The following is a 16,635-nucleotide window of genomic DNA, read 5'->3' as shown; positions in this document are numbered from 1 at the left end:
ATCCTTAGGTTGGTCGCCCCTAGGTCCGATTGGGCGGGAAGAGGGTCCGTGGGCTTTTTTAACTATGATACATATACACTTGACATCGCATCTGAGCTCTGGAAAGCGAAGAGCTGGGACCCAACACTGTGGCTCAGTGAATTCTTCAGAACTGAACAATTTAAATACCTCGGGTCAACGCTATCAGACAATAGAGAATCGCGTTATGAAATTGTTTCACGGATTAACACCACCTGAATGAAGTGGCGTTCCAAAACTAGTGTTCTTTGTGATCGACGTATCAACGAACGCCTCACATCTAAAATTTACCGCAATGTCGTCCGTCCTGTCACTCTCTATGGTTCTGAGTGTTGGCCGACTATAAAAGACAATGAACGGCGTCTCGCGGTAATGGAGACGAAAATGTTGCGTTGGACGAGTGGCGTGATACGTTTTGATCACATCCGAAATAAGGATATCCAAGCAATCGATATGGAGTTGCACGGAAGGAAAAATTGCGGGAGAGGCGTCTTTGATGGTATGGTCACGTAATTCGCGATAGCGAGAATTCACTTGTTAAGATTGGTCTGTACATCGACCAAAATAATAATAATAATCGTTTGCACAACAAGAGAGAGCACTTCATTCAAAACCGAAACGGTACACTACAGTACACTGTAGCAGGCAATGTGGTCAGCATTGCGCTCGCCCGAGATTATTGCGCTGATATGACTCAGGTACTCATTCCTGTCGACTGGTATCCGACGTCAAATCACGATAAAAATCTCACTGCCACCAGTGAGACAAAGGAAAAAATAAGAAGATACTTGGAAGCGCAGGCGTGATTAAAAAGTAGGTAACGCTGGGTCGTTACGGCCTAAGACATAATTCACGAAGACTGCCCACCCATAATCACTGACGGCGACCAGAGCTTCCTTCCTGGGGACGAGCAGAACCCTCGGAACGGCGAAGTCAATTCCTCGATCAATTACATTCACGGATTTCAAGACGAATTCAAACTTGCCTCAGATAAGTCTGTCTACCAAAGGGCTCCGGGTATCTTGGACACCGAGGCTCTAGCAAACAAAAACCGTTACCATCTTCCCAATACACACAATAAACTCTTCCAATTAACCAAGGTCTTCAAATTAGAAGGTCATTCCTTCACCATTAAGGGGGAGAGAAAGCCAACTTTTATTCTCAGAGGAATCTTCTCTCACAAATACTCTTCTGACGACGTGACAAAGGAAATCAAAGAATTGGCACAGCTTACGCCGATTGGTGTCTCAAGGCTCTACACCCCGGGACAACGATACCAACTTAAGCCTCTTTCGCGTCACTCTCAATTCCGAGGTAGATGCCACCATAGTCTCTCTAAACGAAAAACACTATTACACCAGCGGATCAGGTGGGAGAAAGCCAGGAGAGGGGATGTCATTCAGTAGTTTAACTGTCGACAATTTGGCTACCTTTCTTCAAGTTGCGAATACAACCCCAGATGTGTCAAATATGCAGGCCCACACGCCTGTAGGAAGTCGACTGTGCAAGACAACACTGATAAGGAGTCTTCGATAAGAAGTTTGAAACACGTTGGAGTAACAAGGCGACTTAAACCAACAACTGATTACTTTGAAACACTGACGGATCCCTCACAGCAGAGGGAGCCGGTGCCGGTGTCATTGATCCAAGGAAAAGTATTTTGAGCCAATGGTAAGCACACTAGCATATTCCAGTCGGAAATATACGCAAAATACAGATGTGCCTCCTTTAATCTCCAAAGGAACTACAGGGGGCAGAACATTGCTATTCTCACCACCAGCCAAGCAGCGATTAAGGCACTTAGGTCCAACCAGGTGAACTCTGAACTGATGTGGGAATGTCTTAAGAGACTGTTCTGCTCGTTCACCAAGGTGTGGATACTCTTGGTTCCAGGTTATGTTGGATTGGAAGGCAATGGGGCAGCGATCGAACTAGCCGAAAAGGGAGCAGCAACGACTGTAAACGGGCCGGAACCTTTCTGTGGAATCGGAATCAGGTTCATGGCTATGGCCATAAAAAATGAAGAGGAATGGTTGAGGGAACCAGGAATGGAGCACTCCAAGGTGTTTATTAGGGGATGCGAACCCAAGGACACAAAGAATTGCTTAAACCTCACCAAAAAGAACCCCCGAATCATAGTAGGAATTCTTGTTGGTCACTGTCGGCTAAACAATCATTTAAGGAAGCTAGGGGTATCTACGGACAATGCCTGCCAGGTTCTGCGCGGAGTGTGATGAAACCTCTTTACACGTACTGGCACAGTACAAGTGCCCGGCAATTTTTCCAATGGTAATAGCAGCTTTTGAAGAAGTAGAGCCATAAAAGTTTAGCTCAGGGTTGTAAACCTAATAAATCTTTATTTTTAAGGTCAGTCAAAAATCTTATAAAAGGAAGCCTTAAAAAAAGATCATTAACTTACGATTTGGCGCTTTCAACTTGTCCTTCCTCGTTATCATCGTAGTGTTGCTCGTATAAATTCACTGCACTGTTATTATTGCTGTTGTTCATCTCGCGTCGTATTTCATTGGCTTCCCATTTTTCAAATTTCGCTCGAAGTTGTTTCGCTCTTGCAGCTGACTGTGCCTGAGAATGAGAGTAGATTTTTAAGGAGTTTTAAAGGGGCTTGACATGCAGAGAATCATTAGATAAGGTCTAAGATCATTTAGAAAACGAACTAAGATGGTAAAACCCTATAACCGTGTTGTTTAAAGGCTGAAGAGGTCCTGAGTCACTCGATGACTGAGTGGAGAAACCATTGTAAACATTTACTGTCAGAAACCGCATCGAACCACTAGCAGAGCAGACGATAACTAGTGGTTCCTTGAGGAATTGCCTGGAGGTCTATGACCCAACGTCGTGGCTAAAGTTCCTAGTGGATACGGGGGTAGATGTGTCCTTTGCACGTAATGCCCAGGAGGCGTCCTTGTAGAAGTTGGTTGCAACCAAGGGAACCCCCATCAGCACTTATGATACCAAATTTTTCACCCTTTCGCTAGGCCTCACGCGTCCGTTCCACTGACAGTTTTGCATCGCCAAAGTGTCGCGGCCTGTCCTAGGCGCCGATTTTCTCAAGCATTTTGGACTGCTCGTCGGCATAAAAAACTGGAAACTCTTGGGCCCTGACACACACGCCTCCGCATTCGGTAAAGAAAGTTAACATGTCCATCAGACTATATCAACTGTCACCAGGAACTCCCCGTTCTCGGCGTTATTAAAGAATTTCCCAGGGCTTACAAGCCCTGCGTTAAGTACAAATGCCCCTACTCACGGCACACGAGACTGCATCACGACCGTCGACCCACCGGTATCAGTCCGCCCTCGCAGGCTTGACCCAGAAAAGTTGAAAGTTGCGAAAAAGGAGTTCCAGTTCCTGTTAAGCAACGGTTACTGTCGACCTTTCAAAAGTCCCGGGGCAAGCCCCCTACATCTCGTGCCAAAGAAAGACGGTTCCTGATGCCCGTGCGGAGACTACCACCGCCTCAACGATGTGACCGCCCCGGATAAATACCCGATGCTATACATCGAGAATGTCACCATGGACCTTGGTAGCAAACGACTTGTTGAAGGCCTTCCATCAAATACTCGTCGTCGAAAGCGATGTCCCCAAAACGGCGATCACTACACCGTTCGGTCTGTTCGAGTTTATGACGAAGACGTTCGGTCTCCATAACGCCTCGCAAACCTTTCAACGTTTTATGGACGAGGTTTTGCAAGGACTGGACTGTTGCTTTTGCTATATGGACGACATACTGGTTACATCAGAGTTGAACCAAGAGGACATAGAGCACTTGCGCCTGATTGTCGAACGTCTCACGAAGTTTGGCATTGTCACCAACGTTTCCAAATGTGTTTTCGGCGTGAACGAGTTGGAGTATCTCACGCATGTTATTAGCGAAAAACGTTCCTCCCCACCTACGTTTCGGGTGGATACAATCCGCAAATTCAAGAAAACGTCCACCGTCAAGGATCTCCGACAATTCCTTGGGACCATTGACTTTTATCGACGTTTCGTCCGCAACGCTGCTACGCTGCAAGTCCCGTTCAACAAATACTGCGCAAGGACCAAGAAGAGAGACAAGACCGTCAGCACGTGGGTGCCAGAAGCCGAGGATGCCTTCGAAGGATACAGAAATTGCCTAGTCGACGCCGAACTACTCGCGCATTTCCAGGCCAACGCCCCCTTGATGCTTACTACTGACGCTTCCAATGTCGCAGTCGTGGAGCAACAACAAAACAAACAGTGGCTCCCGCTAGCTTTTTCATCATCATCATCAACGGCGCAACAACCGGTATCCGGTCTAGGCCTGCCTTAATAAGGAACTCCAGACATCCCGGTTTTGCGCCGAGGTCCACCAATTCGATATCCCTGAAAGCTGTCTGGCGTCCTGGCCCACGTCATCGCTCCATCTTAGGCAGGGTCTGCCTCGTCTTCTTTTTCTACCTTAGATATTGCCCTTATAGACTCTCCGGGTGGGATCATCTTCATCCATACGGATTAAGTGACCCGCCCACCGTAACCTATTGAGCCGGATTTTATCCACAACCGGACGGTCATGGTATCGCTCATAGATTTCGTCATTGTGTAGGCTACGGAAACGTCCGCTAGCTTTTTATCAAAAGAAAATCTCAGCCGTGGAAGCGAAATACAGCGCGTACTTTTGGAAATTTACAGCAGCGTCCGTCACATCCGTCGCTGTCTAGAGGGTTCCGAGTTCTTTGTGTTAAAAGCCGCTGACATACGCGTTTGCTCAGTCAGCTGACAACAGCGACGCCTCAGCTACATACTCCAATTTACAACGGACTTTCGTTCCGTTCGTGCCTTAAGCAACGAAGTAGCAGATGCAGTCTCCCGTATCGAAACCATCGAACTGCCTGCCTTCATCAGCGAAGATGAGCCATCCCTGGATACGGAACTACGGAACCTGCTTCATGATAACACCACATCACTCAAACTGATACGGAAACGCTGCGGTTCAGCCAAGGGGATCGTCTGTAATCTGTCTCTTGGATGTTTGGCACATCCAAACGCCGTTCCACGTGCCAAACCATCGCTAAGACGTTCGTGTTGACTGGAATGAAAAGGGACGCCTTTATGATATTTGGGCTCGCACTTGTATACCATGTCAGCGCTGGAAGATATCTCGCCACCAAAGGAACCCGCTCCGTTTTCGGTACCCGATGAGCATTTTCAACGCGTCTACCTAAAAAGCGTCGGTCCCTTGACTTTTTCAGAAGGTCTCCCGCTCCTTTTCCGGTACCCGATGAGCATTTTCAACGCGTCTATCTAAAAAGCGTCGGTCCCTTGACTTTTTCATAAGGTCTCAGGTATTGCTTCACTGTAATCGACCGGTTCTCCAGATGGCCTGAGGCGATTGCAAAAATTGACCAGACTGCTGACTTCGTGGCAAAGGCCTTCTAGAACAACTAGGTTGCATGCGGACGGAACGCCTCGTACGATACAACGGACCAGGGTACTCAATTCGAGTCGACTTTGTTCAAGTCGCTAGCCAACTTCATCGGATGCTCTAGGACCAGGACGTGGCCTTATCACTCCGCGTCAAACGGAATTGTCGAATGTTTACATCGCACACTTAAGGCCAAAGTTGTGTGCCACGGGCAAAACCAGCCTGCCCAGACGTACTGCCCACCATTCCATTGGGACTTTGTACTAGCTGTAAGGAGGGCCTCACTCTAGACGAGTGGCAGCTCTCTTGGCAAAATGAAACTAGAGGCAGATGGACTGCGCGGCTCATCGGCAACTTAGGTGCGTGGCTGAATCGGAAGCATGGTGAGACTGACTATTTCCTCACCCAATTTTTAAGTGGGCATGGAAATTTTCAGTCTTACCTGCACAAGATTGGAAAGACGCGTTCTCCGGATTGTGTGTTTTGCAATGGAGTTGTGGACGATGCCCACTACACTTTTTTTTCTTGTGGAAGGTCGGATGGGGTTCGTCAACAGCTCTATTTAAACACAAGGGATCTCTCTCCAGACAACATTGTGGAAGAGATGCTGAGGACTGCTGACAGGTGGAACCGTGTTGCCCATTACGTTCGGGTCCTTCTCGTTGCTAAGAAGATAGAACTCGACCGGTGGAGGAGCCGGATAGCAGGGGGCTCCTTGAACTGACAGTTCCCTTTCTCCTCTCCCCTCCCGTTGGTGAAAGGAATTCCCTGATTTGAAGGCTCCGCGAGGCGGGAGAGTTTGGGGGCTGGCCCGAAATAATGTGACAGACGGTTCCAGGCTAGCTCTCTGACGATGGGGAGGTGTTTAGTTGGTAGTCCGACCACGTACGAATCGGGAGTCCAACACAGTGTGCGTAAATCCATTCTCCTACCCTACCCCAAAAAAAAAGGAGGGCCTGAACTCTTCGTGCGCGCAAATGCTTTACGGGATTACCCTGTCGCTCCCATGAGAATTCCTCGCTCCCAGCAACGAATCAACGGGCCTCCACGAGTTCCTTACCAATCTGTGCAACGTTATGCATGAATTCCGTCTCACCGAAATCAACAGATAACTTTCGTGAATAAAAAGCTTAGCTTAGCGCGCGGAAGCCGGGGGGGGGGGGCGATCTACTCGAACTAAGTCAACGAGTCGCGTGAGACCATCGACGCAGCGTATTGTCTATGCAAGCACGTATGCTTGAGCAATGACGGCTAGGCAACATAGCTCTATCAATCTCGAGAGTACATTACATACAGGAGATTCGTCTCACGGCGCAGTGCTTGCATTTGGGTAGTGGAAAGAAAGCATTGCACTTATTCAACGTGGTGCAATCACTTATGCTTGCAAAATTTTTTGCGTTTACTGTGGTGTTAGTATAGGAAACACACAAAAAATCATGTAGACGTTAAAGCCGGTCTTTCCTTCTATTCAACGGTATGTATACCGCAACGTGCATGATGGACCTAATACAATATTATACTCACCTGCCGCAGGAATTCATCATCATATCGATTATGTTTAGTCTCCTCTTCACTTTCCTCCTCTTCTTCCTCCTCTTCTTCCTCCTCCTCTTCATCATCATCCTCTTCATCTTCATCACTATCTTCATCATTATATACTCGTCGGTTACCATCTGGAGGTGGAGTAAATCGTTTCAATGGCTTCGGTACTTCGTCAAACTCGCTACGTTTATTTTTAGATTCTTCCATTTGACGAAATATTGACAGCATTTTCGTAGCGGTATGAGTTTTCGCTGCTACCGTTGAATCATCTGTTCGTCCTTCTGACCGAACTACATCAGGATCAACATAGATTTCAGGTTCAGGTGAATCGGCTGTTTTGACCACACCCTCACGTGGTGGTGTAATACGGAAGGGTTTTCGTTCCGTTTCAGTTGGACGATACTGTTCGAAAAATCGGAATTTCGATGATACCTCGGATGTTTCAATTTTGATGTCGTCCGATTTATCTGTGCTTCTTACGATTTCTCCAGTACCTAAGAATGGCTAGTGCAAGGAAAAATAGTTATAGCGACGTCTGAAACTTTATTTGTCAATTTCAAGCGGAATAAAGCAACGCATTACAGAGCCCATTTTTTTTTGGTAAACTGCAAATCAAAAGAAAGCATTCAGCAAGCCATGAGCTTGGATTTTGAAGAGATTTTGCGTAGAGCGTATACTTGGTCCTGAGCGCAACAGAGGTGACAGGTAGGTATACCACCGTAGGCAATACTTGCCAGGTATTACCAGTTAGGTCCGCAGACAGATAAGTATACTGAAGATGTCTACCAAAGAGGTTTACCAAATAAGTATATAGAAGAAGCTTACCACCTACTTCTGATGAAACTGCGACCTAACCAGGCGAACTAGGATGATTCTGAGTCGGTAAACCATGCAGAAATGCCTCAAAGCCTGTTATTTTTTAAGAAAAGGCATCCCCAATACTAGGAATCTCATACTCTTATAAAGATTTGGTAAGGCTCCAAGAAGAGATCCAGGCTATAGACGTACATTACTCTCAGAGGAATACTACCCCTTAATTTACCTGTCAGTTGCCGCTTTAGTTTAAAGACCAGGTTAGATTCGGCAGCACGCTCCAAAAGGAAGACTTATATTTTTCCTGTAATTTAAAAAAATGACAAAAAGCTACTCTCCTTTCGGAAATAGCACGATTTGCTTAGTAAATGGGAAAAATGAGAGAGCGTAAGAATGCGCCAGCTGCACTTATGCGTGTGAAGCCACTCCATGTTTGACATACTCTCTATGATCTACGTACAGGACAGATGAGCTTTGTAATATACCTTGGACTTGTCCGGCTGTAATTTTCTTACTTGTTGTTGTTTTTTCGTATCGGGCGTTCTAGGGCCTTGATTTGGTAGAGGGGCTTGTTGCTGTGATGCATCCAAATTCTGGAAAATCGATCGTGACTGTTTGCTGATCCCTACAAAGGCAAGAATGTTAGGACAAGCTTTTCTGGTTTGTTTCCTTTGCCTTAATACCTTGCTCGAATACTTCCATTTCATCATCCTGAAGTCTATGTTCTCCACTACCTTCTTTACCCTGTTTGAAGACCTCACCTGTTTCGAATTTTTCCTTAAGGGTTCGAGCTTTGTCACCAATGTCGATTTCAGGTTTTTTGCCCGACGATGTAATAGCTATGCAAGACGTTAGGCCAATTTTATTCGAAAGGGTTTGAATTTAGTACTCACCTTGCTCGCTATCTGCGACAGCTTGTTGGTACATCTCCTTTATACGAGCCTGCTTTCCCATGAATAAACGAGAACGTATGTTTTGGATTTCTTGTTTTCGTTCCTCGCGGCGCTCCTCGCGACTCATCATGTGACCATTTTCAAATTTCGATTTGATATCACTCATATTTCGGAAGCTTATGGGACGTTCCCGTTGGGCTCGTTTGGCCCGGATTAAATCAGCATCTTCGTTGTCATCATCAATGTCATCCTCTTCATTATTGTAGTCCTCTTCGTCACTTGAATCTTCATAAGGAACACCAGATAGGGATTCGTCGTTTAGACCGGTATTCATTCCTTTGGCGTGGAACCTATAACGGGTTAATAAGAGTTGGGTTATGTTGAGGAGAGAGACAGACACTGAGGTTGATCGAACCTAACACCAAGTGACAACATAGGAACATTCCAAAATTCTCAGTCGCCGGCGATATCATTATTGTAAGCAATTCCAATAGGAAAGCAGCAGATTAGGGGACGCATAACCAATGCAGAAGGGGACTTGGCATGGTTACAATGTTCGCCCCTGATTATTACCCTGATTTGACTCAGGTACTCATTCACAACTGAGTCAACTGCTATCCCACAACCACTGAGCTACCCGAACCGTGATGCTACAATGGAAAATATAATTATCATCATCAACCCTGTAATAACCAATGTTCAGTCTAGTTCTACCTTAGTACGGAACTACCAGCGAGTGCCATTCGATATCACTGGAAGCTGCCTAGCCTACACTATCGATCCATCTGAGGCTTCTTTTTCTATACTATCATAGGTAGCATCAGCAGGACGTCTTCTCGATCCCTGATGTTACCGAAGAGGAACTTCGGGAAATCTGCAGACGTATTGGGGACAGCAATGCTCCGGGATTGGACGGAATTCCGAACAGGGCTCTGAAGGTGGCGGTCAAGGCCAGACCAAGGTGGTTCGCAAACACATTCGAATCGTGCATGGCGGAAGGAGTGTTTCCCACCCAGTGGAAGAGGCAGAAGCTGGTATTGCTACCGAAGCCCCGAAAACCACTCGGCGTGCCCTCTTCATATCGCCCTATTTGTCTCTTAGACACCATGGGGAAGATGTTGGAGAGGGTGATATACAACAGGCTGCTCCCGTTCATCGAGCTTGCGGGTGGTCTTTCAGAGCGGCAATATGGGTTTCGGCGAGCCCGTTCTACGGTTGATGCAGTAGCAAAGGTCGTGGAATTGGCTCGAAATGCAATGGCCATGGGTGAATTCTGTGCTCTGGTGACGCTGGACATCAAAAATGCTTTTAACTCAGCCAACTGGGGCTGGATTAAGGGCGCTTTGGCCAAACTGGGTGTTCCTAGCTACTTGACTCGGCTCATCGAGAGTTACCTTTCGGACAGACTTCTCTGGTATGAGACGGACGACGGGCCGAAGGAGTACATTGTGACAGCAGGTGTGCCTCAAGGTTCTGTATTGGGACCGCTGCTGTGGAACATAGTGTATGACGGAGTGCTTGGCCTTCGCGTGCCGGAGGAGACAATGCTGATTGGTTTTGCGGACGACCTGGCGGTAGTCGCAATTGCAAACCATTCCGAGGACATGGAGCTTTATGCAAATGAAGCCATTCATACCATCAAGTCATGGTTACGAATGGCCAAGCTGGACCTGGCGGACGAAAAGACGGAGGCGGTCCTCATTACCAACCGTAGGAAGAACAACACGGTTACCATCCGGGTTGGTAATCGTGAGGTCGTCTCAAAATCGGTTGTCAAATACCTGGGAGTGATGATCGATGCCAAGCTGAGTTTCAAGGGACACTTGGATTATGCGCGAGAGAAAGCAGCAAATGCCAGCTCATCCCTTGCAAGGATGATGCCTAACGTGGGAGGGCCGAAGTATAGTCACAGGTTACTCATCGCGGGAGTGATGAGGTCGATCCTGCTATACGCGTCCCCTGTCTGGGCGGGAGCGTTGAACCACGCTGTCAACCGGAGGAAGATAAGTTCGGCATACCGGCCAATTGCGCTAAGGATGTGCAGCGCATTTAGGACGGCGTCGACGGAGGCAGTGTGTGTTATCGCAGGAATGATCCTCATAGATCTTCTAGCGAGCGAGGCACACTGGCTCTACGAAAAATGGAAAGCAAATCCAGCCGAGGTGACTGCGGATTTTCGAAAAGCCTCCAGGAGAGAGTTGTGTGGCAAGTGGCAACAACGATGGGATAACTCCGACAAGGGCAGGTGGAAATGGGAGAAATGGGTCAACTGAAAGCACGGAGAATTGAATTACCACCTGACACAGTTCCTTACGGGACACGGTGGCTATAGGAAGTACTTGCATCGCTTCGAGTTGGACGAGTCTCCCAACTGTCTTGAATGCGGTGCTACACCCGAGAACCCGGAGCACGTTATTTATTTATTTATTTATTTATTTAATGAAAACTGGATGGCGGTAAATGAGGCAGTAGCCGTGGTGCAGACAAAACTCCTGGAGTTAGATCGAGCTCGGAAGGCGGCGCGACGGAGAAGTGTCATGGACGAGCTGGTATAGCGAACCAGAGCCTCCCCCGCGAAGTATAATAATACATCACGGTGGTCCCGCGGGGAGGGGCGGAAGAGTGGCGGTGGTTTGAGTGTGTGCGAATCCCACACACTGCTGCAACCTGGCGCTTCAGTTGAGGGCAACGAATTACTGTCGCAGTCATTCTATGGAGATGAGCACCAAGAAGTTCTAAAATCTGCATCAACAAAGTCGCGAGACCTGATAAGTCCTATCGAAAATGCTAAAAGTTACTGATCTGATTTTGAGATCTTAGGGTATCAGCGTCTGAGGGCAAGTGTATAGCCTCTGTTTTGAAGGTGACGAAAATGGGAGAAAAGCTGAAAAATCCCTTTTCGAGGATTTAAACGTTAATTTCTCATTTAGTACTTACAAAATAATGAAAGGGAACCTGATTTGTGATCTTGAGATCTCAGGGTATCAGCGTCTGAGAGCAAGTGTATAGCCTGTGTTTTGAAGGTGACGAAAATGTCATTGACCAAATAACAAAGACAAAAGACACAAATGGTACTTACTTTGCTAATTTGGACAAAATAGATGTGCTTCGTTTGACACCAGTTGGGGAACGGTCACGAGTTTTTGAATCCTCTTCCTCCTTTGTCCGGTCCTTATAGTGTTCAAAAACTTGAAAACGTTCTCGTACATTCAGCTGCTGAAGTTCATCCAAACCTAAATCAGGTTTGTCTGATGCTATTTGTGTTAGTAGTTGAAGAAAAGTCATGAAAATTGTAAAACTTTAAGGGTCTTTTTGGTTTCAAATAACATACCACGTATAACATCTGGCGGTAATTCGGCCGGTTCATTTTCTCGGATAATTAGTTCAGGTTTCCGCGGTCGTACTGTGGAATTTTTTTTAAAATAAGGTAAGGTAAGGTTTAATAAGGTAAGCGTATGTTGGGAGTTATTCTTTGAAGTAATGCCCATCCCCATCCCCATTTAATTCCCTTGGGCAGGCTACTATCAAACAAGCTTTCTTATGTGAGTTCCTCAATCAATCCATCTGAGTGATATCTGTGAAATATTTATTCCGATCTAGTTGTTTAATGTCCGTTTTCCAACGTTACCTAGACCTTTGCAAAGTGGCTCATACAAATCACAGAGGAGATGCGGTTTGGTGGTGCAAAGTAGGAGGAGTTAGAGTTAGAGAGACATGTCAGTAGTTCGGTGGTACTGATTTAGCCTGCCTGGGGGAATTAGATAGGGGGGGGGGCTGATTATGTATAGGCTAGCTATTCCAAAAAAGAAAACGTAAAGCCTTTAGACCCCATATCGCTGAATTTCTTACCAGGTTCATTATCCTCGACTGCTTTTGGTGCAAACAATGAACGAAAATGTGGTTTGCAATACAAAACACTCTCATGACTCTGGTAACTATCCACACTGCAATGGTCAAATATCAAGTTTAAATACTCTCTGCCTGCCAAGCAGAAAACAAAAAACCTACTTCAGTTGTTTGCCGCATTCATTACAACGAAAACAATTTTTGTGCCATGTATTCCGTTCGGCTTTCATCTCCTCCATTTTGTATACAATTTTTCCGCATGCACGACATTTTTTCTCCAATTCCGGGGCAGCATCCTGAAATTAATTCGAAAATAGGAGAACAAAATAAAGTTATCTAATTGGAATTATGGTATTATGAATTTTTCTGTTTGGTAATCATATAAAAACCACCTCAATACGCTGCAATTCGTATGGGTGAAACTGGTATCTATGGCTGACCTAGTAAGATCAGTATTTCATCAGTCTACGATAAGTCAATCCATTAAAAATAGGCTGATGAAATGACTGATGGGCTGACGTGTTTAGTATAAACAAGACGACAAAAAAAACCCCAAAAAAAACCCTTTCATTGCATGTATTTAAAGATTTTAACCATTCGGAAGTCATGCTTTGATTAACAACACAATGACAGCTGCATTACACTCAACCTACCAACCTAGTCTGACAGATTTTATTTAAAAATTTAAATTTTTACCGGTCCATCAGTCATTGCCATAAAAAGACACTAGGCAATCAGTTTGCCACAATATTGTCATTTTGACTTTGACTTTGACATTTTGACTGACGCAGGACTGATGAAATACTGATCGTCTAAGGTCAACCTATGGTAGAAGAGAAGATTCAGATGGAGAAATGGTATAGGCCAGGTTCATTGCGACTTTCACCCTCTAATCGACACATCTACTAGCACAGGGCCCATACGTCGTTTGAGATTGTGTCAGGCTAGAAAACACCGATTGTATGTCGGAGACAAGTGTTAACGAAACCTTTTGAATTTTAGCTGATTTAGAGCTGTTAATGCGTCGGTCGAAAGAACGTTACCAAAATAAACGAATTAATCATCCAACACGATCCGAAAGGTGTTGATGTCGTGAGTGCCGGGAAATCCAGATTTCAAACCAGCCTGTTTTTTGTCTAGCAAGCTTTTGAAGTGTTTTTTTTTTATGCGCGCTAAGATATTTTTAACTATTATTTTTGTGATGACAAGGAACAGGCAAATACTTCTCCAATTATCGCACTCAAGAGATCTTGAAAATCATCCCCTCATATTCATCCACCCATTGTTGGGAGAGATCTCATATAGCGCTTCAAACCACAAGGGACCAGACCTGACAGAAGAACAGTGGAATAGGTGGTTTTCGGCTGGACTGTGTGGTCCTGGAGGACCAGGAATAGAGATTTCAATGTCCACATAATTTTCACCCTAGCTTGAATTTTCTCTCTATGGCCTTGCTCGCAACTTTTCAGACAGTGCCTAATTTTTTCTTTGCGATTAAGGTAAGGAGCACACCTATAAAAGAGGCAATAATAAAATTTGGAGAGTTACTACGGCTTGATTCGACACCAGAATGGAGAAGAAAGGCAAAATAATATGCGAGGTTGGCTTCCCTCTGCATGAATGAAAATTACTTCACATTCAGGTGAAAATACTTCAAGACAACTTCAGGTATAGCGATGGGCAATTCTCACTCCCCATTTGTAAGTGTTCCGTCCCCACGTACTCGAGAAGGACCATCAGACCCGAGTCTGCAAGGAACTCATCTGAAGTGGCTCTGCCACGAAGCCTCACCGGAGGTTATCTGGTACCATGGGAACCGGGATGGCCCTCTGAGAGCATATGCTCCAGGAGAAATCCTGGAGGATGTGCTCTCGGCCCCTAGTGGAAGTTTCATGGTGGTTGTGGTTATGCCTACATCGTGGGCAGAGCTTCTCGGAGTTCAAGCGTGGAGTTGCGCTGTACAACTCGGGTGCCGTACCCCTTGGTTCCGGCAGAGGTGTTAGATAGGCCTCGCATCCACTGGTATGAATGCTGAGCCTGCACTCAGTATAAACCAGGACTGCTGTGCTTGCATGGCAGGGCTCTGATTGTAGTCCCAAAATCAATCCGTGTCCGAAGAGGACCGTGGGATTAAGCCTTCATTGCAGGTACTCACGTTAAACCCCCCAGGACTTTCCCCATTCGTAAGTGAAATCTTTATGGCATCACTGGAGGAGAAAATGGAACAGGATGGATTACTGCCAAATATATGGTTGATGTACGTGGATGACATTTTAGCAGTGGTCCCAGAAAAAATTATCAACAATATGTTGGATAACGGACGGTTCGACATACAACTGGTAGGATCAAGTTATATCTACCAGCTAAAATCTCAGTTTGCTAGAGGAAAGGACCGAAAAACGATAGAGGAGATAAAATAAAATCGCTCAGATTGTCCGAAGGTATATATCAGACAAATGAAAAGGCTGGTAACCACTAGATTAAGGAAGCATACGAAGGAGGCGGAGTTGGCTATCGAGCATTCCCGAAATCCCACAAAATCTATGGAGGATAAGCATATGGTGGAATGCGGCCATAAAATAAGCACTGACTATCTGAAAGTGTTAAAACAGGAAAAGAAAATTAATTAGCTGAACACCTATGAAAGCGGTAGACACTAGATTGCATTCAGATCTAGGTAACTGCTATTCTCCCCAATGAAGAGCAGACTTGTTAGCACAGATGAAGGGAACAAGTGGTTCCCGAAAATTCCTCTGTACCATCTATAAGATATTCTCTGCCATCTTGCTAGGGCGGATAGCCCCATACGTCCAGGACATCATTGTCCCATACCAAAGAGGCTTCACTTCAGGCAAATCAGCAACAGATCAGATTTTCTCTCTGCGGCAAACGATGGAAAAATTGTTGGAATATGACTATTAGGCGACTTTAAGGTCAGGCATTACCAGGGTAAAACTCTACACGGCCATGAGAGAATTCGGTATCCCGACAAAATTAATAAGACTGACTATGCTGACCCTGACCAATTATGCGAGACCAGATAAAAGCATCAGGATTACTCTGGAGATCATTTGACATCAACAACGGTCTACGACAAGGGTATGCCCCATCATGCGTCCTCTTTAACGTGGCCCTCAAGAAAGTGGTCCGCGATGCAGACATAAATGCGAGAGGCTCCTGCATCTCCAAGTTCACCGAACTACTGGCCTACGTTGATGATAACTGTTTCGCTCGAAACGTCTCACCATCGGATCAAAGCTCTTACTGTACAAGACTTGCCAGTCCTCATGTATTCTTCGGAAACCTGGATTCTTAGCAAAAAAAATTACGAACCCTTGGCCGCGTTCGACAGAAGAATCCTCCGAAGAATTTTTCGTCCCCTACATGAGGATGGACGATTCCGTAGCCTACATAATGACGAGATCTATGAGCGATACCACGACCGTCTTGTTGTGGATAAAATCCGGCTCAACAGGTTGCGGTGGGCCGTTTTTAGGAATATCAAACTGCTGGACGTAACCCGTATGGGATAGGTGACCCGGTGAGGATAATTCAGCCCGGAAAGTCTATAAGGGCAATATCTGTGGTGAAAAAGAAGACGAGGCAGCTCCTGCCTGAGATGGAGCGATGGCGTAAGTCAGGACGCCAGACAGCTTTAAGGGATATCGAATTGGTGGACCTCGCGCAAAACCGGGGTGTTTGGAGTTCCTTATTAAGGCAGGCCTTGACCGGATACCCGTTGTTGCGCCGTTGATGATGATGATTTGGAAGGGGGGATGTGAACACCTGCGGTTTTTTGGAGTGCTTAGTGAAACACGGGCACTCCGCTTATCAAATGGCGTGAGGCCGAGACTCAAGGAGTACTCTACGGCCCTGGTATTGCAGATTGATTCGTAAGTTTCTGCAATCATGTTTTATACCATAATAATAATAATCGTTGGCGCAACAATCCATATTGGATTAGGGCCTTGAAGAGATTGCCACCATGGAGATTTGAACCACGACCTTCCGCACGACAATCTCGTTAACTCCCAAAAATAGGCCTGAAATTTACGCTTGACGGTAGAAGACCGCCTTAAGTTAATGAAGCATGTCTTTTTGTATGTTGTTCGGAAATC

At 45.9% G+C, this 16,635-nt stretch overlaps 1 protein-coding gene across 3 annotated transcripts in view; it reads right to left on the bottom strand.

Annotated features, from left to right (window-relative positions):
* LOC119660933 (intracellular protein transport protein USO1) overlaps positions 1-16,635 on the bottom strand; it is a 73,888-nt gene that overhangs the window by 2,766 nt on the left and 54,487 nt on the right. For 2 of the 3 annotated variants that reach the window (XM_038069924.1, XM_038069923.1), the window contains 9 exons: positions 12,680-12,813; positions 12,521-12,615; positions 12,003-12,074; positions 11,751-11,925; positions 8,672-9,021; positions 8,462-8,617; positions 8,264-8,403; positions 6,948-7,469; positions 2,438-2,601 (listed from right to left, as the gene is read on the bottom strand). In XM_038069924.1, the coding sequence (XP_037925852.1) occupies positions 2,438-2,601; positions 6,948-7,469; positions 8,264-8,403; positions 8,462-8,617; positions 8,672-9,021; positions 11,751-11,925; positions 12,003-12,074; positions 12,521-12,615; positions 12,680-12,813 (1,808 nt within the window). The remainder of the gene's footprint in view (positions 1-2,437; positions 2,602-6,947; positions 7,470-8,263; positions 8,404-8,461; positions 8,618-8,671; positions 9,022-11,750; positions 11,926-12,002; positions 12,075-12,520; positions 12,616-12,679; positions 12,814-16,635) is intronic. The other variant, XM_038069922.1, reaches the window with a different exon arrangement.

The sequence above is a fragment of the Hermetia illucens genome, chromosome 7 (assembly GCF_905115235.1).
Source record: "Hermetia illucens chromosome 7, iHerIll2.2.curated.20191125, whole genome shotgun sequence".
NCBI lineage: Eukaryota > Metazoa > Arthropoda > Insecta > Diptera > Stratiomyidae > Hermetia > Hermetia illucens.
This window is presented reverse-complemented; position numbering and strand designations above follow the sequence as displayed.